The sequence below is a fragment of the Haliotis asinina genome, chromosome 11, assembly GCF_037392515.1.
Source record: "Haliotis asinina isolate JCU_RB_2024 chromosome 11, JCU_Hal_asi_v2, whole genome shotgun sequence".
In the NCBI taxonomy this organism is placed as follows: Eukaryota; Metazoa; Mollusca; class Gastropoda; order Lepetellida; family Haliotidae; genus Haliotis; species Haliotis asinina.
Genome location: NC_090290.1, coordinates 48341600 through 48367960, shown reverse-complemented (window position 1 = coordinate 48367960; position 26361 = coordinate 48341600). Strand labels below are relative to the sequence as shown.

The window sequence follows — 26361 nt, the reverse complement described above, 5'->3', positions numbered from 1 at the left end:
ATGTGAGAACTTTGTGAAATTTGAATGCGACAATAATTGAAGAATTGACAACTTGAAGGATGTAACAAGGGCTGATAAGTAAAGTGAATTTTCGTTACTTCATAGAAGCTAGGACACATGAAACTGTCCCTTGTTCTGTCGTAGGAAATGCCGTGGCAATGACAATGACAAATTAACTGTCTAATATTGAGAATAAAAGTATCTACACAATATAGAAACCTCTTTTATGAACAGGGTATTTAGCAGCGCCATTTTCTATCACCGGCTTGGAAAGAAGACGGCAAGCTATTTTCTATTTTTGTCTCTTTTTCTTTCCATTTTCCACCCGCCCGCCCCGCATCAGCAGCACTACCACTTTAGAGATGACATAAAAATGTGTGGATGGCCTAGCTATAATCATCCTTAATCTTTAACATTGGGGATACGTTAGTGTGACGGTTCTTGGGTCTTGGGTCATTCATATACAGTATTCGTTTGTAGCTTATTCGGCGTATGGCAGCGAGATTACAAGGACCTGGAGAAATATTTTGAAACAATTTTTGAGCGTCTGTTTTGCGATTTAATATAACTGAAAATAAAAGTCTATCAAAACATTTGCATATTCATTAAAACAAATCACATGTGCTATTCCTAAACCCTTTTTAGAAATACACATTTGGAAGTGTAAGGTGAACAGATGGTAATACCTACAGTAGGATATGTCTTTAACAAATATTGCTTTGTTCTTCTTGTAGTTGTTTCATAAAAAGCTTATTTCGTTAAAAGAAATAAGTATAAACAAGAACAAAAAACACCTCAGCAATACTATATAAGAGCGCATCGGTGATTAAAGTTCGTTGGAATCAAACAGAAATAGAGTTATCGGGTTTTTTTATGCAGTAGTTTGATGTTCACATGAAAAATGAAATCCTTCCAGAGGGCTCGAGTCGGTATATTATCCGGAATGACACAAGTTGGTCGCGATTGTATGATACAAATACATCAGAATGAGCATAGTGACAGCAAGTAGGGATGGACGAATGTTGAAGCGCACATAAAATGTAAAACCTGTACGGTAGCGCTTATATTACAGGTTGTTCAGTCCCGACCAGTGCCGGTTTAGACAGCTTCCACTGTAGTTTGGTTTACTAAGCCAGTTACTTTCAGAACCCGAATCACTGCTGCTGCTCGCTGCCTAAAAGTCCGAATAGGAAAGATTAAAACATCTGTAGCTGATAGTTGAAAAAAATTAGGACATTGCTGACGTTTCCTCGACACTGAGATTTCAAACATCGACCTTGTCTCGGCTGTTTATGCTGAAAATCAGTTGACAAAGGCGCAACCCTTCACAATAGTAATAGTCCCAACCAGTTGTGACTCATAATAGACTCAACCAGCTGTGACTCAATCACGCAATGCATTCACTTGATCAGGTCAAGCTTTACAAACTGCACCAGGTTTGCAGCAAAAATGACTGGAAATTCAGTTATGTATGGGTGCTTATTCAGGCCATCTCCATATCAGCCCAAACAACACAGACGAATTGGTGACAATGCTGCAACAAAATTCATAGGATTAAACGAGACTTACCACAACTTTTTACACAACATTGATGTTAGTGAATAGTCAGTATTACATGTTCAGTTTTCTTTAAAAGTGTCCGTTTGTAATGTTCTGGTTGGCTTGTTCTATGCAATATTTCAACTATATGATTTAAATATTTCCTGGTGAAAGGAACCGGATGGGTAAACAAGCACCAGCGTATGTAAATACCGCTCCGAGATAGCAATATTATACTTACATGCAGGCGGACCGTACCGCGAGCATCGATCTAAGTATCTAGAAATCGATCACACGTGTCAACCAGCTCAGCCAGTCTGACTACCCGATCCAGTGAGTCGCCACTGACGATAAGCATGAGTTACTGACGATCAACACGAACCCGGATGTTCACGGGTGAACATCTGTTGAGATAAAAATTGAGCTGTGGATGCAACGTCATGGCTGAAAAGCGGACGTGAAGAAATCAATACCCAAATGGGAAGTGCAGCAATACATGTTCAACGCCACTGAAGCCAACCAGTCACATCATTTAACAACATCGTAAGAATAGGTCAAGTGATGTTTTAAATTGTTATCAATGACTGAAATTGTATGAAAAGTGAGTGAGTGAACTTAGTTTTACGCCGCACTCAGCAATAGTCCAGCTATATGGTGGTGCTCTATAAATAATCGAGCCTGGACCAGACAATCCAGTGATCAACAGCATGAGCATCGTCCTGCGCAACTGGGAACTGATGACATGTGTCAACCAAGTGAGCGAGTGTGACCACCCGATCTCGTTAGGCGCCTCTTACAACAAGCATAATCGCCTTTTATGGCACGCATGGGTTGCTGAAGGACTATTCTACCCCGGACGTTCCCGGGTTGTATGAAAAGTGATATATAATTTTTGTTTGGTGCAGTGATATACTTTCCACTTGTAATTAAACTGCAATCTACTGTGAAACGCAAAATAATATAATTTAAGACTGACGATGTTTAATAAATCCTGTTAGTTGTATGCCCGTGAAAATATGACGGACATGCATGTCCATACGTGTTTAGTGGCCGTCAAAGTATTGAGTTCCGGTCCGGAATTCGAACCACGAAGATTCTGACCCAAAGCCGGACGACAAATGACCAAAGCTGTTAACCCCTTCAGCAAGCTGAATGGTGGGCGAGCTATCCAAGGCGCCAGGCATGCTTGAGGTTCCGGGATTGAGGTGCTCTACGTATGACCGTATGACCGTGAGCAAAAACCTTGGACTCAACTTTGTGTGCAAACTCTGTGTTGTCACAACCCCTAGTGTTCCGTACACAACCCTGTGCACTAAAGAAACCCACGAATCCGTTGGTATATGACCAGATGGTGGTCATTATGTGTCCCAGTCACCCAGCTGCGAATGGATACATCGTGGGGATGAGAAAGCATCATTAACTGTCCGTGATTTATTAGGCTAAATGAAAAAGTGAAATATTTCTTGGGCACCAGCGCGTCACATTTAATTGAGCGCGTAATATTCTTTTATTGTCATTTACAAAAGAAGTTTTCTTGGCAGCGTCCCGAGCATCCACTTGTCCACTATAAGAATGAGTATCTGTGAGAACGAGTGTGACCTAATCTACAACTCATTGGCATGTGCTCAACTTCCCAAGCTGTATTTCTGAGTGTCCAAAAAATGTGTTCCTCCTCATCATCACTTTTTTCTGTCAAATGTTTAAAAAAAAATGTCCAACTGCCATCGGCAAATTTGAAAAAAAAACTGCCTGAGAAACACTTAATTTTTCATGCAGCCTTAGTGGATGGAAAGCGCCTTTGAGCAGCTCAGCTGGATATTGGCGCTATACACATATCAGTAGGACAGTGCACATGCAGTGCATGACAATGGAATTGATTCCACGCCTAGCTCCACACGCCTTGCACACAAGGCTCTCATGTGGTCGGTGTAGAACTTGGTCGCAGACAAGCTAGGGCCCCATTGCTCACAATGGCAAGTGCAAGTGGGCGGCACTCATACATGCGAATACGGGTCAGGTGTCAGGTGGGTGCTCAACTTATCCTTGTTTGCCAGTATATATATGTGCAGGTATCACGACGTTAAACCCCATTTTATCTCGTCTCACATGCCAGATGAAACCAGTGTAGCATAAACTTGTTAGAAGAATAAATGAAATCTGTAGCCATAGTTTTTCCTTTATCACAAATACTCGTACAAACATGATTTTGGATTCACCTAAAACAAAATGTTCTGAAAGATACAATTGAATTTGTCCGTTCCGGAAACAACATGCAATACACAAAGGATGAAAATAAAGAATAAGAAACATATCACAGAGAAAAACGATTTTAACGTAAAAACATTCCAATACATAGACTCACACGCAAAACAGTCTACTAGTGTAACAGAAGTAATACCATTTGCTTTAAGTCAGTTACAAACTAATTTTAGCGGTCATTTGGCGGAAGAGGACAACTATTCTAAACAACAGCAACAACAATAACAACAAAAACCCAAACAAAACAATACCCAAAAAAACCCCACCAAAAACGAACGAACAAACAAACAAACAAGAAAACCCCGAAAGTTTCGAATGTATGAAACCTCATAAAAGTAACCGTTCATGTTTATGTCTTTTCAAGAACTTCACAAAAAGCCAGAATTACGTTTCTTTTCCTCGGCAGTATATTTTAGTTCCTGGGCAGACTGATTTAGGCCATGCCAAGTTCTCAATCATGGCTTTCACACGTTTCCAGTCATGAACTTAACACCTTCATCATGACCATCACACGTTCTCCAATCATGACCTGACCCGTGAAGGTCCCGGGGTAGAATTGGCCTTCAGCGACCCATGCTTGCCATAAAAGGCGACTCTGCTTGTCGTAAGAGGCGACTAACGGGATCGGGTGGCCAGGCTCGCTGACTTGGTTGACACACGTCATCGGACCCCAATTGCGCAGATCGATGCTCATGTTGTTGGTCACTGGATTGTCTGGTCCAGACTCGATTATTTACAGACCGCCGCCATATGGCTGGAATATTGCTGAGTGTGGCGTAAAACTAAACTCACTCACTCACTCAATCATGACCTTCACACGTTCTCTATCATGACCTTTACACCGTCTTCATCATGACTTTCACACATTCTCATCATGACCTTCATACCTTCATCACAGCCTTCACACGTCCTTGATCATGACGCTCACACGTTCTTCCGTCATGACCTTTAAATGATCACCACCATAAACTTCATGCGTTCCCCTAAGATGACCTTCACACGTTCTCTCATCATGACCCTCACACCTTCAGAAACAGCAAGCGCGTGATAGGCTATGAAAATAAAGGTCATAACAGATTATGGGCAGATTATGGAACAAATATTTACTTGAGGATACAAGGAACAAAATGTGCACAGGTTCAGTTTGGTTACAAAATAAATAACAAGATACCCGCCATTTATATTACACTATCTTTGTTTCAGACCCTACAAACAGACACTCTCTGTGATTTTCAACGTATTTGTGTCTCAACATGTTAATTAAGTTAGTGTATTTTGATAATATAGCTTGTATTGTGATATCAAAACATAACAGAATCAAAAGTGGTCTTAACGTTTGACTTTAATCATATCACCTCTAGACTGGATGATGTAATAGGTTAGAAAACATCCATTTTGCTGAAGGAAATTCAATATCGCCGTCATATTATATGATAAACAGACGTTAAATGAGGCAAAATTTTCAACCAGGTTTCGACATTTTTCTCTCAGATATGGTTGATAGTTTTCATGTTGATCAAATATATATATCAGTTTGGCAATGCCAAAAGTAGAAAGATTGTATTTGTAAGGCAAAATTATACCAAATTTTGTTAGGTTCCATTTTTCATCCCTCCATCAGATCATGATCACTTAATATAAGAACATAATTTAAAAGACATTGAGCGCTGAGTGATATGGCTATAAAAAACAAAAAAAAAACACACACACAAAAAATTATTGTAAGGAAGTATAAAGTTCAAAATCATCTATGCTGTAACTGCTTACCTGGCCCATTTGGGTTGTCCATTTACATTGGCCTCTCTAAATGATCAGAAGAGCTTTAGGATGAAGAGTTATATGTCCAGTATCGGACTGAAATGCTGGAATTGAGGGCTTTGTGGCTTACGTTTCTCATCTTTCATAAAAATATGATAGAGCGTGGTGCCTTATGAATAGGCTGTGCTGTATGCACCTATGATGTACTTATCACATATTTGTTAGAATCTGTATATGCTTTGGTTTACTTTTAAAATCAGATTTTAATATAGCTCAATAATTTTATTTAGCTGGAGTTGAGATATCAATGTTTCAATACATTTTCGGAAAACATAGTTCATACCATTTATGTGTTCATAACTATGGCAAAAAAAGGAAACATGTGGAGTGCACATTCTTGAGAAAGGGGATGTATGGTGTGGCACACTTCCATTTTCACGAGAGTTGTAATAGTGACCCCACCCCCGCGGATACGCCTGTGCAATATACTGCCATACATGCTGCGATATACTGGGAACTGAAGTTCATTGTTAATTAATGTCTGTGTAGATTTTAATTTACACCATAAAAATAATCACAAGAACTTCATGTTTCTCAGGAAGTATATTGCACAAGATTTATTTTGAATATCGTATTGCGATAAACCAGTATACTGGTAATACCGTATATTCACCATAGACATACTTATAACACACTCACTTGTGATTCATTTTCAAAACATTACATGGAAAACTACTGGCTAAGCGTTTCCTTTCTTTTTTAGAGTAGTATATATTTAACTAAAAATTTTAAATAGTCTGTTACCTGCCAAATGTTATTTGCCACAATTTATGTGCCACGATATTTCTTGAGAGTTAACTGTGTAAGAATAATTGTTTACAGTAATACAGACAAAAGATGAACATAAATGTTGTACTAAATATCATACATTCTTTGGATTTATGTATACATGTATCATATTACTGAAATATTTTAATGTTATATAATCATTATATTGCTACAATATTTTCACCAATAGCCTTAAAGTGTGTCTCTTTAAAACACATTCAGATAAATACTGATGAAAATCTGCCAAGAAAATCTAAAGCGATTATATATCTATCTTACCATATTGAGAAAACTCCACCACTATAATGTATTAATCGTCTTTGTTTTCAATAAAACATTGTTCTGCAAGCTAAACTAAAGTGGAATTAGACATCTGGGTGACAAACGTCGGCCAAAAATGATAGTCCAAACAAAAAGATAATATGTTTGTATAACCGTTGGCGACCGTTGGCGACCGTTGGCGACCGTTGGCGACCTTCTTGAATTATTCATATTTATTGATCAACTTCTGCACTCGGTGCCAACGGTGAGCAATCGCGCCAATGTTGATGCTTGTATCACAAAGTCAAAGATTCGGCTAATTTTGGTCTGCTCTCCGCCGATTATGGAGATCGATAATCAGTAGCTAAATATCGATTGATTATCAAGAAATATCGGAGAAGCAATGGAAACTAACAATGTTACTTTACTTAAAGTTTCCATTTGTGAAAACTAGCTTTGTTGGTGTCCTGGAGCTTCCACTTGTGCTCTCAAGTGCTGAAGGTTATTTTTTTATGTGAATTCACAAACATACATAATGCTTTCATTTGTTCGTTGAGTTACATTGAAATGTGAGCTATTAAATATGATAAGATTTACTGACGTTTGTCGTTTTGTTTTATATAAAATGTAATAAATGGTAAAAGACAAACAATCACCATTGTTAGCTTTTATCTGTAGAGACTATATATCTTGCAAATATAACAGAATGTGAAACATATTCTCCCAACGGAACAGCACCAAGCTGAGCTTGCCATTTCATCTAAGCTTATAAACATGTTTCCGCAGGTTGAGGCAATTCAGTTCAATTCAATTATGGTCATACAATCAAACAAGGTTTCAGCGTACTGATACTAAATGGAAACTGTCAACAGTTTCGGCTGTAGATACCAAGACTGGGTAGTTTCAGTTTTCTACACTCGCACTGTTCATTTTGGTGTAAACTATTAAGAATGTCTAATGATCTTTATTCCAAACAAGGTTATTGTTATATATTTAGACTGGATTATGTTGGTAGGATTACTTGGAAAGCTAAAAGTATAGTATGGATTTGGTTATGTTTGGCTTTCCCAAGATATCGGAAATGTGCCATTATTTTTATCATTATTCAAGCAGAGATTAATTGATTGATCAAAGCAAAATGTTAGTAGTTATATCATGGAATCATCCAGTCTTGTCTATTCTAAAAATATTCTATCATCATTGTCGCTTGATAATCACATTTTCAGACTTAATTAGGGACTTAAGAAGACATTTATGTTTGTTAAGATTCAATGCATCACTGTTACAATGCAATATTACGCGGAAGGAAACTAAGATGTGTAACTGTAATAGAAATGAAGATGAGCTCTACTTAGTATTTAAATGCGATAAACATGCCAAGGTACGAAAAACATATCTACCTCTTTGGAATGATTTAACATTTTTTTTGTAAAATCACAAAGTTAATAACTTCTAATGATATGTTACTTTTATTGAATTGTGCTAAATTTATCAAATCAGCGCTTAAATGTCGATGTAATGACAACACAAATGTCTGCCTATTGTCATTATGCAAAGTATCATTTATATTTCTTTGTGTAAATGGGCCGATGCCCTACAAACTGAAATAATTTTCTCTCTCTACAGAAACCCATCGGAAACCGACATTACCCAGTATCCACTTGGTTTGGTTAAATGATACTTGCTATACATATTTCAGCAAGCTGAAAGTAAATGGAAACTCCCAATGACCGTTACAGTTGTAGAAATATGACGGAAACCTAGACTCGTTAGTTTCAGTTATCTAAACTACGCGGAAACTCTAATTGTCTGTTTCTGGATACTGAAACCTAGCGGAAACTGCATTACACAGTATCCATTGGGTTTCCGGAAACTAAGCTATTTTTGCTGTAAGTTTGAGGAAAAATACCGCGAAAGACTGAAAGAGTGAGTGTAACATGTTTATGCTTCCTGAATACAGCTTAAAGGCAGACCACGAATAAAGATGTTCATTGTGTGAGAAATTAAATATCTTTTTTCTATCAGAAAGTTTCATGTTCGGTAATATCGATAACACAATTTTCATGTCGATAATCAGTAATAATGTTTCTTACCGACGATATTTCCGATTATCATTATTTTAGGTAGCCCTAGTTGGTGGCATGGTCTTTATAGTTAACACCAATCGTCACTATGTGCGTATCCTCCAGTCGCCATAGTAGATGTGGCGGAATATCTCCCCAGTGGTAGTGTTCCAGGTTTTTATATCTGTGCTGTTATGTTCCGGACGGTGAAACCGAATCCACAAATGAACAGCATAATTCTTAGTCCGCCAATCATACAGACGTCCTGTGTTGTACAATAAGGGCAGCTCGCGCCAGTTAGGACGATGCAATGATGTAGCCTCTATGTGAATAAGATTTGGGTATCTCTTAGCTAAAATCGCTGGAAGTGTAACTGAATGATAAGCCCAGTTCTTATCGTCAAATGTTTTATACTCTTTATGCCATATCTTAAAGAAATCAGCCCAAGCTTTTCCTATGATTATTCCATTGCATAGACCATTTTCCGTTTCATACCCCATCGTGACGTCATAGTTAAGTAACGGATCTAGTGGTTTCAGTACCATGGCATCCAAGTCAAAGTAGAACCCACCATATTCCATAATAGCTTCAAGGCGAACCACGTCGGTCAGGTGTTCAGCAACCTGAACCCTTTTACCACGGATTTCAGTTGGGGCTGCTCGATACACAAGTGTGAGTTCAGGCACTTTTTCTTTCAGTTCTGTCCAGTAAGGGCCTTCTGGAACCATGTCATGCCAAAACAGGACCTTCTCGGGTTTGATGAACTTATGAGCAGCTAGAATAGACAACATGTGATGGAACCGGAAAATATTTCCTTTAGCTTTACCTCCATACCAGGTAAAGTGAGAAATACTTGGAACAATTCTTTCACTGTGGCTAATATTCAGCTTTAGGTCCACTTCAGATTCAACCTTACTCATAAAATTCGGAAGGCGTATGTATTTGTACACCACCTCCGATTCTTTGTCTTTACACAAATTTCCGTAAATGCATATTTTTCCTTCGGTAGTAATGGGTGTCAATTTCCAGTCTCCGTAATAGACATATCTAAATATCTCACCAGCAGTAGTGTTCCAGGCTTTGATATCCTCTGGGTTGTGTACAGTTTCATGAAATTGTATCCCGAGGTGAACAGCGTAGTTCTTTTCCCTCCAGTTAAACAACTTTCCTTCCAAAAACAATGCGTCCTTTTCAGAATGGTCAGGTCGATGCAAGGACGTTTTTTCTATGTGAATCAGGTTGGGGTGCTTTTTGGCTACGTACTCTGGCATACTTCCGAAATGATAAGTCCCGTTTTTGTCATTGAAAGTTTTGAATTCTCTGTGCCAAATCTTCAGGAAATCGGCATAGGGTTTCGATATTAGTATTCCACTGCATAAACCATCTAGATTTTCACCCATAACTGCTTCATATTTCAACAAGGGGTCCATTGGTTTGAGAACAATAGCATCAAGGTCTAAATACACACCACCATATTCTAGCACGGCTTCTAAGCCCACAACGTGAGCCACGTCCTCTGGAACCGATATCTTTCTGCCACTTATTTCAGATGGTGCTTTGCGGTACACAAGCACAACTTCCGGAACTTTCTGAAGTAATTCCTTCCAATAATTTCCACTCGGAACCAAATCATGCCAGAACAGGATATGACCCGGTTTGATAAATCTGTGAGCTGCTAGAAAAGCAACAAGCTGATGAAACTGAAAGTCATTACCTTTCTTTAATCCGCCATACCATGTAAAATGAACAATATTTGGGATGACTTTCTCTTGATGCTTAATGTTCCGTTCCAAATTCACGGGGGAATCAATATTTTTCATAAAATCGTTATCCCTCTGATATGTATAAATTGTCGCTGTGTCATTCGCCCTGCATATGTTGTTAAGAATACACAATTTGTTCAGAACAGGGTTCGTAGAATTGACGTGTTGCCCAGGCAACTGCAGTTTCCAGTCGTCGTAGTAGATCCACCTGAACATTTCCCCAACAGTAGAGTTCCATGTTTTGATATCGGTGGAATTATGCTCCGTTTTATGTTTTCGAATCCACAAATGGCAGGCATAATTTTTTTCCCTCCAATCATAAAGCTTCCCAACACCATATAACTGATCCAACTCCTTCCAGTTGGGTCTGTGAAGAGATGTGGCTTCTGTGTGCACAAGGTTGGGGTACTGTTTCGCCAGCCTTCCTGGAAGTGTCACAGAATGGAAGTTCCATTGATCATCTCTAAAAGACTTGTATTCCTTGTGCCAGATCTTGAAGAACTCAGCCCATGCCGTTCCAATTATTATGCCATTACACAAGCCCCCTGGTGTCTCGTATCCCATGGAAACGTCAAATTTAAGAAGGGGATTTAGGGGCTTGAGTATCATGACATCTAGATCAAAATACAACCCCCCAAATTCCATCACTGCCTCGAGTCTAACCACGTCTGAAACATGTTCCGGGACTTCGACTTTGCGGCCTCGAATTTCCATCGGTCCTTTCCGGAAAACAAGGCACAGTTCCGGAACCTTGGCATTCAACTCTTTCCAGTACTCTCCGGTCGGAACCATCTCGTGCCAAAAATAGATTTTGCTCGGTTTGATGAATTTATGGGCTGACAAAATAGCGAGCATGTGGTGGAACCGGAAGTTGTTTCCCTTTCGTAATCCTCCGTACCATGCGTAATGAACAACTAGAGGAACTACTTCGCTCTTGTGGGTGATGTTTTTCTTGTAGTCAACAACTTCAGTGAGCTTGTAGAAGTTAGCATTTCGCACGTACGTATAGACATTCCCGTCGGTGCGGTTTTTGCATATGTTCTCCTCAATACAGTACAAGCCGTGCGTCGTTGCTCGGTGGATTATCCGGATTTGGTTTTGTGGGTAACTCCGGTCTCCAACATTTGAGTAGACAGCGTATTTGGGTACGATGAAAACATACAGAACCAACAGACATGCGCATGAAATCACCACAGCGAAGAACCACGATCTGTTGATTTTCATACTGGAATATGTACTGTCGACTCGTCAGCTTCAGGGTTATGCCTCTTATTAAACTGCGGTAAGATGATCTTCACGTTGCTCAGCAACACCTGAAAAATCGATAGCAGATGATCTGAATTTAAAAAATTAATGTGCTCTTAAGGTTAGAGTTACTGATACTGTAAGACGAATGTGGAAATATTTTTGACAGACATGAAATATGTTCATACTCGGTAAAGCAGCAACGAAACACACTGAGCGGAAACTTCAGCGAGATTAATTCGCTGGATAAATAATTAAATGGATAGATAACATTAACGAGTGAGTTTAGTTTTGTGGTGTTTTAGTAATATTCCAGCAATATGATGGCGGGTTACACCACGTATGAATAAATAAATGAAGGAAGGAATAAATAGTATTTGAGGGTGGACACAAAACTGACCAGCCACGCCTTTTCAGCCGGGTAATCATACTGTAAACAAGTTGAACACATGTCAATACGAGCTGGTTTCTTTATAAGCTGTCATTTGCAATATTAAAAAGGTACGAGAGCTCGGCGAGACGAAATCTGGAACTTGAATTATGGTCTAAACCCAGCCTGTTAAGTGACCATATTGCGAAGATAGTAATTCAGTGTGTCTTCTATGCGAGTGTGCTGCGGTCAAATATGTCACGGACAGAAGAAAACATAACATCTAAAATACCCATCGATATTTGGCACGAATCGTGCAAAATCTTCATCAGAGATCTCACAAATATGATTTGAAGAGGATATTCTGTTTCAAGTGTTCTCAGTGTGTAGCAGCCAGTTACAAACTTGTAACACGTTCTGCTCAGTGTAGAAGAGAAACATGAATTATGGGATACAAATAATCACAAGATTAACAGAAACAGTCAAGATGACAGAACATGAGACTGCTCCATGGAACACAACGACTTTATTTTATGAGTGCTGTTTTATGAGTACAATTTGTTTTCTATATTGCCACTCAAACAAGTGCTCTTTGGCACACATGATCGCAAAGATCTGTTCAGATAGCAGAAAAGCCACATTAAACTTGTTCCCCGTAGACTTTGGATATGTGTTTTCTATACAATATCCTTGTCTTACCTGTATACGCGCTTAAAAATGAAACAAGCAACTTTGTGGATTACAACTGAAACTCGTAGGTGATTTTGAGTGAGTGAGTTTAGCTTTACGCCGCACTCAGCAATATTCCAGCTATATAGCGACGGTCTGTAAATAATCGAGTCTGGACCAGACAATCCAGTGATCAACAACATGAGCATCAATCTGCGCAATTGGGAACCGATGACATGCGTCAACAAAGTCAACGAACCTGACCACCCGATCCCGTTAGTCGCCTATTACCACAAGCATAGTCGCCTTTAATGGCAAGCATGGGTTGCTGAAGACCTATTCTATCTGATTCTAACTGATTCTAATGTTTTCTCTATACATACATGATGGGTTTAGGCTAAATACTGCATGGTCTCACGAGTGTCAGATCCCAATATATTGTAAACAGTGCCAGCTTGAATATCTGGACACAATGTTTGCGAAAGATCAAGAGGGGGTGTCCTCAAAAAAACCAGCCCCTGTCTAAATCTAAATCGAGCATGGGCTTGTTAACGTTAACAAGTTAACAAGTTAACGTTCATCACGCACCGCACTTGTAATACAAAGCAGTCATTGAGATTTGAAACTATGATCGTTTGTTAAACAACGTTTGGTTGAAAAAAATTCTGTGATTTATATGTGCAATTGGCAGGGTAAAATTATGAGTATTCGCTATCTTAATTTCACTTTATTTGATTTACGTTTTTTGTCTAATGTGAAATTCATCCGTACGTTTTCACGGCAAACAGACTAAAACTAGAGACACGTTGCATTAACCTAACTTAGGTCTATTGGCGAGATGTACATGAATCAATATCAATACCATTATGGAAAAGATACCTATGAACAGAATATGGGAGATCTCTGACCCAGCTCACAGCTTGAATTGAGGAAGTTGTATCAGCATTATCTAGGACTCGCCACGTAAAGCTGTAAGATATGCCGGTCAGTCATCCTAAAAAATTATTACTCCGATCGGTTTTACCGCTCTCAGTCAACGTTAGTGATCTTGTCAAGATCGATTGCAGGTGAGTAGGAATAGCAGAAAGTGTAATCCAAACACCTGGGCTTTTCAGGTGAAACTGTGTGGGTGTGATACAATTTCAAAGACACCGCGCTCATGTTCTCCCCGTTGTCAAATAAATGTCGATGAAAATAAGCATTTCTTTCACATGCGCGTAATGTAACTGCTGGTAAGTGGTGCTAAGGCGTTCGCCTAATTACGTTGATATATCCTTCCGCCACCTTTAAAATGACGCAACTTCATATAAGCAGACACTTCGTTTTGTGTTTTAATGAATCATATTTCTTCGTTAATAAACGAAATATCACAATTGTGTTCATGTCATACTATGTTTACAACACTCGTGATTAAATGTCGATATTTCGGCAATGGTGTCTGAAAAGTAGTGACTGAGTGTGGTTTAACGCCGCTTTTAGCAATATTCCAGCAATATCACTGCGGATAACGAAAAAACCGGCTTCACACATAGTACCCATGTGGGGAATGGGACCAGGGACTCCGTCGTGGGGAGCAAACGCTTTAACCACTAGGCTACCCCACCGCCCCTGTCTTGGAAATAGTATGACATGGACACTCGCATAATATCCTCCGTATATGGCGGCGGTCTGTAAATCAGAGAGACCTGACCACCCGATCCCGTTAGTCGCCACTTACGACATGTTTGGGTTATTATAATTCTAACCCGGATTTTCATTGGTCAGTTTTCAGAGAAAAGTAGATCTAAGTGTGTGTTATGACAGTGAGTGATTTGGTGAGTATGATTTTATACAGGTTTTGACAATATTCCAGCAATATGACGACAGGGGACACCAAAAGTGTGGAGAATTGAACCCAGGTCTTCGGCATGAAGAACGTACCCTACACCATATTATGAGAAATGTTGAAAATTAAATATGATGAAATCAACTAGGAGCTATAAGTTTCTTTTGCCTCTCCAGTTCATACGTTTCCGAGGAGATGTGCACATTAAAAGAAACACCGAGAACAAGTAGGGTTGGTCTGTTAACGCTCATCACGTACCACGCGTGCATTTTTTTACTGTTCCATCTACTGAACTTAATTTTTAATAAAGGTCGAATTTCGAGTGTGTCGTGTTTTTGGTATGTGTCTTTTGCCGATGTAGGAAGATTGAATCATTCAGTCAGATAGTTTGTTTTTTCTTTAGCATTCCACAGATTGAGTGAGTGTGTGAGTTTAGTTTTACGCCGCACTCAGCAATATTCCAGCCGTATGGAGGAGTTCTGTAAATAATAAAGTCTAGACCAAACAATCCTGTGATCAATATCATGAACATCTGGACATCGACAAATGAGGTAAGAAAGTAGCGAGTTAGGCGCATCTTATAACAAGTAAGTTTTGCCCTCATTTCAGCAACATTCCATTAATGCTACGGCGGGGACACCAGAAATGACTTCACACATTGTACCCATGTGGGGAATTAATCCCAGATCTTCGTAGCGATCGCTTTAACCGCTAGGCGATTCTATTAGGAATATATATGCTATGAACAAGGTCACAAACACTGATCATTCAGCGAGTAACGTAAAGGTTGTAGGTCTGTCACACACACCCTGAAACAAATGTATCTAAGAAAGTTGAGATCATGTGATAAGTTTACATTTCCACTGACACGTGAAAATGAAGGAACTCTGACTTCCTTTTCACAATATCTTTTCAGTAAAATAGGATCATTTCAGAGACTCGATGTCAACATTACAGGCTGTTGGAAACCTCTTAAAATAATCAAACGACACTGAACGTATACGAAAAAGGGCTTGCTTCGTGGCTATAGACATAATATTTTTATATGATATGATTAAATATCTAGCTAAAAACACAGGAATAGGATCAAGTTGGATCAGTCAGTATACCTTCATGGCATTAGAAAATTTGTCCCCACAGCAGGGACACTTTGTCATAACCGGGCAAGATATAACAGTTGTATTTTCAAATAACATCATGTGATGAACATTCACCGTTCCTATAATTAATGTCCCACTGTTTAGGTTGAAGAAATTCTGCCAAGGTGGACAGTATCCCAGAGCCCGTGTCCGTCACGGTCGGTGATGGACGAGGCTCACGTGGGCGACCAGTCCCTATTCAGTGAAAGGTAAAGTAGGCAATCTGACCTGGCTGGCGATATTGACTACTTCTCAGGAGCAGACCAGCTTGCGGCTTGTGTTCGTAATTTGATCGTTGGCGAGAAACATTGATTGTTCCGGATCGGTGGCCCTTCGGTTTTGTGTTAGTACACATTGTATGGAACTATAGAGTGTAAAATTTTAAAATGGATTGCTTTAAAATTATTTTCAAGCCGTGAACTCATCAATAGTCCTTCATTTGTCTTTCGCATTTCAATTCACATTCTATTTGCAACTCCATAAAAATCATCACCACCTCTCCAAGCCATGAATTATGAACCCCTTAAGTGGTACTTTAGTAGGTTCACTCTCTTTATGACTATTCCAGATTTGATTACCCTTCCAAAACACAATCTGTTCCAGTCACATGGGGTTTAATTACAGGCTCTCTCCTCTCCATCAGGTAGAGAGTTCCACCATAATCATTTCTAAAAAACATTACAGCTCTTCCATGCTCACACAATATTTATTCAGCTAATAAAAATGTATAATTATTTAAACCACTAAAATGTATTTGAGTGGTTTTTTTACGTCAAAGGTTTGTAATGTGTTTTCTCACAGGATTGTGCATAAATGAGTCACTTGATACTATCATCACACTCGATCGTACCGTATTTCATGTATCTTTTACATTTTATCATAATTTACAGTACAGTAAAATACTTTTATAACGAACTACAGGGGACCACTGAAATTAGTTCGTTATATCCGTAGTTCGCTATTCACGAAAATCCATTGAAAAACAGTAAAACACACTATACAGTACAACACATTCCTACTCAGTTTATTCGTTCATTCATTTATTCATATTACGTTCTGTTCACTACAAAGTCAGTAATCTTACACAGGTCACTCCTCACTACGCGCTCATTGAATATAACGTATTTTATAAGTTTCACGAGTATCAAAAGCTTCTGTCCACATTTCTGATGTGTGTGGGAGGCATATACACAGGCCTTTTGAGAGGATGCACTAGTCGTTTTCTATTAAATCGCCAAACATGCTACCTTAATGTACAACATGCCCTGTAGTTATGTCCTATGTATATTTAGTGTCAATCAATCAATTCATAAGTCAATGACTGTCGGGCACTTTTATGAAGTGTATGACACTTTAATCAAATAATTTAACTTCTCTCATACAACAGTCCCTAGTATGGTGATCTACCTTCAGTTGTTGGCGATCTACAGCCCGTATTTTATGTTGTATTGTCCAAATAGTGGTATTTGTTTTAACTCTCTACACTAGTTGTAACTGTAAATGTGATATTCTAGTGGTTTTACTGTCCTTTAACGACAGGTTTTTATAATGTATACATATTTCATTTCAGTATCAAAATGTTCTCGTCACGATATGGCTGAAATATTGCCAATGTGACGTTAAATATGAACTCACTCACTCTTAGATACAACAGACACTGCTCTATGAACATGGCTATAGCTGACGGGGCCTTATACACTTGTAGATAAACGTGACAGTTAAAACATTTTAATTTCATATTGGAGTACAAATGAACTGATTTCAGGCAGTTTTTTTTACACTATTACAACATAAAAGTTGCACACAAACGGTATAACGGAAGCAATGTGCATGTGAGTTACGTGTTAAGGTATTGAGGTGATTTCCAAAATGAAGACCAATGAAGATACGGTTTCAAATTTATCCTCAGCATCTTGTCGGAAGAGGCGACTAACGGAATCGGGCGGTCAGACTCGCTGGCTGGCATGACACATATCCCAAATTGCGATGCTCATGCCGTTGATCACTGGATTGTCTGGTCCAGGCTAGATTATTTCATATAGCTGGAAAATTGCTGAGTGTGGCATGAAACTAAATTCACTCACTCTGTGAAATAAAGCCACAATTCTTTAAAAAATGAAGGTCTTCTTAAAGTTCTTAGCTTTTTGGTGCTAAATAAGTAATTCATTTTGTACATACATTATTTAGGCTAATACACGTGTGAATATATTTTACTCTTTCTAATTCTAACTGGGAAGAGGTAACAAACAATGAACTCGTAACACATAGTTGTCGGTTGTGTGTGTGTGCGTGTGTGTGTGTGTGCGTGTGTGTGTGTGTGTGTGCGTGTGTGCGTGCGTGTTTTAGGTGTGGTATTCCTGTTGCGTACACTTTGCCCAACAAATCTCTTATCAGCATTTATGGTGTTTTAATAATCTCTGTTAGAAGTCTAAATGCTATACACGAATATTATGATTCCAGATAACAACAGTACATAAATCCTCATCTCCTTTTGTAAAGTCCATCCGTCAACACTGCAATACTTTCTCACACAATGTGGGCAGTTTAAATGTAAACTGTATCACGCTAAAATGGTATTGTAGTAAAAATTGCACAGTATAGATTATAAATAATCTTTCAATAATACTTTTCCAAAAGCTACTCTGTCTTAAAACATCTTAAGATCTATACAAGTTTAATTCATTTACCCACTAGTAATATATGTTTACCCACTAGTAATAAATGTAAAGATTTATGTTTTCATTTTCATCTTTCAAATATCTTTTGAAACCTTCTCCCACGAGTTGTACCATACGAAATTAAATAAACGTCTCTTAATCCTTTTTCAGCGAGCTTCTGGTTTATTTTAGAATAGAGGATAAAGAAACCTGGAAATTTGATCATGTTCTACAATAAATAGTTAAGCTTCGAAGTCTCCAGTTGTCAAAGGTTTTTTTGATAGTTTATCCACTTTTGATTTTGCGTTACCCTCGTAGTCTGTTATCACATGCTTGTTTATAACTATACATAAATGTTTAAATTGTTCAACCTTCCTAAGCATTACAATCTCGGTAGGTTGAGTTTCTGTCCTATCTTCTCAGATTGCATTCCTTATGATATTTGGTTCATAATTGTCAATAGGCTGATAATATGTTCCATTACTTTCAGGGGAGGTGATGTAGCCTAGTGGTTAAAGCGTTGGCTCGTCACGCCGAAGGCCGGGTTCGAATCCCCACATGAGTACAATGTCCGAGAACCATTTCAGATGTCCCCCGTCGTGATATTGCTGTAATATTGCGAAAAAATCTGTAAACCATACTCACTCATTATTTTCAATATTCACATAAATCATGCGACCATTGTCACAATGCTTGCCTACTGCATTAATTCATGTTTTATTACGTAATATTGTGACTTCACAAGTGTCAATCTGACCCTAAGCTCCCGAAAACCTGTCATCCATATACTTATAGGTTTCTTGAAAACCGTAAATATCTCATTTTAACACAAAACTAAATCACGTCTTCTCCTACGATTTCCATGTATATGCAGTGTTCCGAATCGATCTGTGTGAAAACGCGACATTCCATTCTGGGTCAGCGTGACCACAGAAATCGCCTTATCCTCTTTGTTAGGCGTAATGCGTCTACAGCCGAGGAATGAAGGTTTTGAATTTCAGCTCTCAACTCTGCACAACCTTTTGCAGATAGGGTTGCATGGTAGGGCGTAGTCTTGGATACAGTTGTTTAATTGTATTGGGTGACTTACAGCCATTGACTATGACTATTGACTATTGTGTCCCGAAATGCGTAGGACGATGCCTCTGATTTAGTCACTGAAGTGCCTTGGCCAGACCTGAGTATTTACAGATTGTCTTTCATATAGCTGGAATAATGCTATGTGCGGTGTAAAACAATAACTACCACGCGCGTGTCACACTCAAAGTTTCCCTCGTCTTCGTTGGGGTAGCCCAGTGGTTAAAGCGTTCGCTTGTCCCATCGAAGACTCGGGTTCCATTCCTCATGCCACATAATGTGGGAAGTCACGTTGATTTCTGAGGTGAGCCGTGACAGCCATTACGAATTTCTTCAATATAATTCTTGGTGTCACTTTCATGACGAGGCGAGAAGTATCCTGTGTTTCACATAGTAATGCTTGTTTCTAGTCGTTTGTTTTAGAATGAAAATCGTACGCATGCAAATTACATGACATACATCTTTCAATAGCGACTACATTCCAAATAGCTAAGGTTGTAAGGAACTGCAACTAGTGATGCACTGTCAAAACATTCAATATTATCATTATCATATCAACATTGATTGACTCCGATAAATCTCCTTCATATTTTTCATCGTAAAATGAAGTTCCCCTACTTTTTAAAGAGTATATTGACACGTTCATATCAGAGATTCGACGTCTCTGTAAGAGGCTGTACTTTTATTGTTTTTAGTTGTTGTTTTGCTTTTTACGTTTACGACAATAACCTTAATGATTATACAACAATATCTGAGCGATAACAGTTACAACCGAAACTGTTTAGTACATCTAGAGGAATTACAATTAAAACCACAAAATTTACAAATAATAAACGTCATAGCTGATGTACTCACGTGTGCCAGTAAACGTCCGGCAAAGATCTCTATAACACGGACGGATACTACGGTAAACGGTTATCATGACAACACGACAGTTTGCTTCAGGTGACAAAATCAATCATTTACTGTTCTCCCGGCAACATCTGCAGCTCGGGTGCTATAATTAGTTTAATTATCAGGTAAAAAAATGTCAATGCAGCTGAGGACTTCGGGATACAAACAAGTACGAGGTTGCATTTTTTCCAATTTGATGGGGACTATAGAATTGGATAGGTCCTGATATCTTAGTGCAGTGCGGAACATTGAGTAGGAGGCCATATATCTTATTTAAATGTCATGAGTTATATTTAAGTTTCATAACTAGGTTTCAGAACAGAGGAAAAAGTAAATTACACGCTACCAGGAATAATCTGTTATAGTCTCCCTGACCTTGTGTACCACAGAATGCTTCCACAAGGACAGGGCAATAACCTGAAAATTAAAATGCAGCATTTTAAGTAGTGTGTGGTTTCGAAATTGTTTCCTGCACTGCGATTACGCTCAAACGCCTTTGTGTCGACCTTTCTCGAAGTGAAAGCTTAAGTATATAGCATTTTCACTTCTAAAAGAGCTTATAAAAACTCCATAACTGCTGTTAGGAGATTTGCAGAGCAAACCGCATGCAATATGAATATCACACACCAGCACTGATTTATACAGCACTAAGTAAATAGAGAACATAAATGTAGGGCATGCTGTACATAAAAGCGGTATATTAAAAGATTAATGATGTAAAATATATTAAAGATAAAAGGTACATAAATTGCAGTATGGCCCAGTTCGATGATAATATCATGTCGCTCATTTCTGGACATTCCTATAAAAAACGCCGTGAACCCATTTAAAAGGAATATATAGTTACGCTAGGGTTAAAGGTAACATGCAACCAAAAAATCAAACATAATTAAAACACAATTATCACTTATTCATGACGTCTAACATACATGCTTGTTAAAAAAACCCAAATAAACAAAATTATAAGCGTACAATTGCGATTAAAAAGTACACTATTTTGTACTTCCCTCGAAACGAAGCACTCGGGAGACCGAACCCAGTCATGGCGGGTGGCTGTGCACTCAAGGGTAACGACGACTTCCGATAGGCTGGTTCATTTGTTGAGTGAGTGAGTGAGTTAATATTTAACGTCACATCGGCAATATCGCAGCCATATCGTGACGAGAACATATATGACAAAAAGAATACATATGGATATTATGAAGAACCTGTCTACGAAGGACATTAAAACCACTAGATTATCACGGTTAGTATTAAAACTAGCGTGGAGACTTAAAAAATGATAGTATCACTATTTGGACAGTACAGGTTCATTTGTTGATACGCTAAGGGCACATTGTGTGTTCTGAAAGATGATCTGTTTGATGGGCCTTTTATAAGTATGGCTAGTCACAAGAAAGCAAGAATCTTTATGGATAATTATAACAACTTCATTCAATGTACTTGATGCACCCTTTCAGCATGGATTCATATACCGTTGTCAAACAAAACCATTTACACTAGAAGAAGCTGTTATCCATAAAGAATGCATATAGAGATGTTGGGTTTTGTAAATACATATTTTCTGAATTTGCATTGGATCCAATCAAAAATCATTTCAGTAGAGATGGTGAACTACTGCGAGGCTGGAAACTGTCATTCGTCCAAGTACAAACCAGGACTTGAAACTGACAGGAGTTGGCACCACTTTCCATCAGATCCAGTCATCCGAGAAAAATGGAGTTTGTTTGCAACCCACAGACATAAAAACATGCCATGTATACATGTGTATGTATGTTTGCCTAATTACACAATGTGGCAGAGACAGGACTGGGGTGCTTGAGTCATAAATCAACTGTTTTTGTTTATGGCATATAGTCTGATAGGTGTTAAGTTCAAACTGCATTTGGTCAATGATTGAATCTGTGTATTGCATATTGTCTTTAGCAGACAGGCAGGCAGACATATCGGTGTTAAAAAAACACAGACAGTGGCACAGAGGCCAAGTTTTCTTTATGTAACGAGTAGATTATTTGCTTGTTTGTGTACACATCCAAGATGAGACTACTGCTCACGACCTCATACTCCGGGCATGCATACTGTACAAGCTCTGCGAACCTACTCACTGCGCATGCGTTATGGGCGCAGCGCAGCACAGCTGTTGAAACCACTTTTTCCCTCAGCGCTGTTGGAAATTTAGTGAATTGTTTGAACTCCGATTTCGCAGGCCTTTTCTACATCACATTTTTTTCTCACCTTTATAGGTTAAATTGGCATTTTTGATGATTTGTTTCGGTAAGTACATACCGAAAACTATCAGAATCTGCAAAGTTGTGTTATACGTTGCATGTGACCTTTAAGGTTTAAGGCAGATGAGGTTGCGGTGTTCATCTTGTGACTGTCTTATAATTGTTATTCCTGGTTTTTGTTTTCTTTCAGTTTTCATGAGACGTTTTCATGGGATAAAATGTTCTTGTTTATCCATATCACGGCAACATTTAAATTTTCATTTTCTTTGGTAAACACCTCCTGTCAACACCATAATACTTTCTCACTAATTTTTGGCAATTAGAACTTAAATTTTACTACACCAAAATCGCATTGCAATAAAACGTGCAGAGAATATTAAACATGTTTGAAATAATACTCTTCCAAAAAATATTGTTTTCTTGAAATATAGAGATCTGTATAAGTGTCAGTGAATTATCCATTAGTAATGTGCGATTTCTCAATGTCAGCAAAGACATGCCAAAATTTGTCTTCAATTGCTCCCAGTGGTCGGGTGACGGTGTCACCATGCACTGATTTCCACCGGAGCCCGCAGTTCGTGCTAAATGGATTATATTTGTGAGAACGAAGCGAAAGTTACGGAAGCCTGTAGTAAATAATTAATCGGATAGCTCGACCCCTACCTCGCTTTCAAGACAAAAAGTACTATGCTATTTAGATATGTGTTCATCGAGTTAGAAAAATCAAAAGTACTTACTAGTTGTAATAAATGATTGATGACCTTGACAAAGCTTGTTACAATTTCTTCCTCAGAAACGAGACTGTGGTCGAAGTGAAAATGATATAAATAAAAACGTAGCTTTGATTCTGTAACTCGTTGAAAATTATTCTATTATATCAGTTCTATTACATGGCCTCTGTTGGAAACAAACCCAAATAGCGTTTATTCTCAGACTGGCGGATGTTAGCTACAGAGCGGCGCAATTTTTATTACAATTGTGAATGTCACGGGCTAACGTCAGTTCGAGAATCAATTAGATTATGGTTGGTTTTCATCGAGTTCAAAACAGCTTCCTACACGTAGTTAAATTAGGTGATAAACTGTGTTGGAAAATCAGAAAATCTAAATTTGATTTAAAACCAAATGTGTAGCGTGAGGTTTTAAATACAACTGCACCGCACTCACTCACTACAATACGCTACCAAACAACATGCAATCAAACGTTGACATTTTCGTGTTGCCGTTTAACATATAAGTATCCACAGTCATGCCAGAAAATTGAGTGGGCTTGGTGTTAAGTAATATTACAGCAACTGAAAGCCGAAATGGGCTTCATACATTCTACCCATGTAGGGAATCGAACCAGGGTCGTCGACGTGACGAGGGAACGCTTGAACCACTAGGCCATCCCACCAACCCTACATAAAGTGCACACGTTCCATTTCTGCAGCCAGACGTAGTAGCTATACAGACTAGTAATGTAAACCATTGTCCCGTGGCGATCGCCACGGAAACCACTTCATGAAACAGGATACATTTTGACTCCGACTCTGTCGTTTTGCGTGATTAATGTCTGTAAGGTACTGTTCACATATCAACATGATATCAATCCTCCGTTTTTTTCCTTCTCTGTATTCTCGCATATAGGCCATCTGCTCGGAGTACGTTTATTTCATACAAGCAACAAACGGCTTGCACGCAGCTTTTCGCGTAAAATAGATACATAGCTAGATATATATTGCCCCGTTTATCCGAATGAACACTTGTGTTTTAATTGCAACTGTCATGATAAGCGTATTTTCTGATGTCTGAACCAGGGGCCATATGTAGAATGAAACGTACAAACAAGCGAACATAGTAGGCATCACATATAATCTTAAAATTAACTCAGTGTCACCTAGCTATTCAGAGGTAGTTAATCTCCTCACTCTTCAAAGACTGTCGCCTTCTTTCATGTTACACAACGCGAGGCCCTCGGTAACCAAGCGTGTAAACATACAGGTGCTCAGCCATCCGGGTATACGAGACAAAAATGCACATAATTTAGTATTTTGTATGCACAAATGACCTGAGGGTTACGGAAACCGGATTTCCGGATAGGTGAGTAATTTTACAATGTTGTGAATTCGTTCAGAAGGCGAGATTTCCGGATATCTGAGGATCTGAGGTTCGGATAAACGGGACACGACCGTGTATTATATATGTACATGTAATACGAAGATGACCATATGAAACATATTAACGCGAGCCTCCGAACACATAATCAGAGATTCCTTAAATTGTCGATATATCTACCCGTCTCAATAACAAGTTGATTTAAGCTGCAACACAACTCTGCAAGAACAGCGTGGAATAGCTTCATCCTTATTGTTTTAAAACATGCATGTACAGCGACTAGAATACATTCTAGAGCTAGATGTTAATGCCTCATACATATTTTGTGCCTTAATCACGTATTCAAAAGGAACTGAGTCAATATTGTTAATATACTGAGTTTCCCAAACATAACCAAATCCCACACTATTTAATAACACTGAGTTTCCCATACATAACCAAATCCCACACTATTTAATAAAAGCCTAAGTTTTGAAGCCCAATTAATTTCTCCATGAAAAACATCTAGCAACATTAAATACTAACATTTCTAAGGAAGACGTGAAGCCAACATTTTCAACAGCTTACACCAATATTTGACAAAGCGTTTATAGGCATAGATATATATGGGATATCTGCTGCATCCCCCACGAACAACTTGGTTGGACGAAAATAATTTAGCACCAAGTACATTTTTACCATTCTCTTCCCACAGAGGTTACTTGTCATATCTCCGTACAAGCCTCTGTTCTAATACGGCTCTTTCATGGTGCGAGTGTTCAAGATTCATGATTGGTTTCCATCTGATTTAGTTGTGCAATCATTCGTGAGGCCTCGGTAATTTCCGTATGCACCGGGAAAACTAGTACCTCTTTCCCAACACGAGGCGAAATAAGAGAGATGATTCGAGTTGCGATTATTTGATGCTAGGGGATTTTATGAGAACCAGCAAATATAGTCACATCGGCAATATTTCAGCCATATCGTGACGAGAACAATGATGAGTATAAAGAATATGTATATGTTATAAAAGCTGTCGTCAAAGTGCGGTAAAATAACTAGAGTATCATAATTTGAATTTAAAACTAGCATATGAAGTTAAACTAACAGCATCATTTGGACTAGTCACTAAATTGTGCCGATCAAAACTTCTTTCACATATTCGTTTAATTTTTAGAAGGAAAACATACCTTTAGTTGGAATGTATTTGCAAGTAATAGTGACAGTTTCATGACTTAAAAAATTGTTAGGGTGTGATTGAGGTGTGTGAAAAATATGACATTTCGCCATTGAAATGTTATACGCCGTTGTTTGAGTATCCCTAGTTACTTCCTTAAAAACATCTTTCACATACACCTTTAATTCATATGAGGGTCATGTACTATCAGGTGAAATGTGTTTGCAAGTAATAGTAATAGATCCATAATCTAAAACAAAATGATAGGGTGTATTTGAGGTGTGTGAAAAATATGACATATTGCCGATCTGATCTGATGCGCCATTGATGCTTGAGGGTTATAGTTCCATAACTTCTTTCTTTCTTGTTGATCTTATTATTTGACAAGGCTGGAAAGGTGTTTTAGAACGCTTTGTGACAGTTTTACACTTTATCTTTGAGGGCAGTGTGACAGTGTCAGTTAACATTTGTTAATGCAACATATGTCATATTTGGGATTTCACTTTCTTGGTAAAGTACAAATTCTAGTGCTTT

The 26361-nt window shown here is 38.5% G+C and overlaps 1 protein-coding gene across 2 annotated transcripts in view; it reads right to left on the bottom strand.

Moving 5' to 3' along the window:
* Positions 1 to 2998: 2998 nt before the first annotated feature.
* Positions 2999 to 26361, bottom strand: part of LOC137256116 (uncharacterized) — a 43977-nt gene continuing 20614 nt past the window's right edge. For both annotated transcript variants that reach the window (XM_067793820.1, XM_067793821.1), the window contains exon 2: positions 2999 to 11784. In XM_067793820.1, coding sequence (XP_067649921.1) covers positions 8816 to 11695 — 2880 coding nt within the window. In that variant the 5' untranslated portion in view covers positions 11696 to 11784 and the 3' untranslated portion in view covers positions 2999 to 8815. The remainder of the gene's footprint in view (positions 11785 to 26361) is intronic.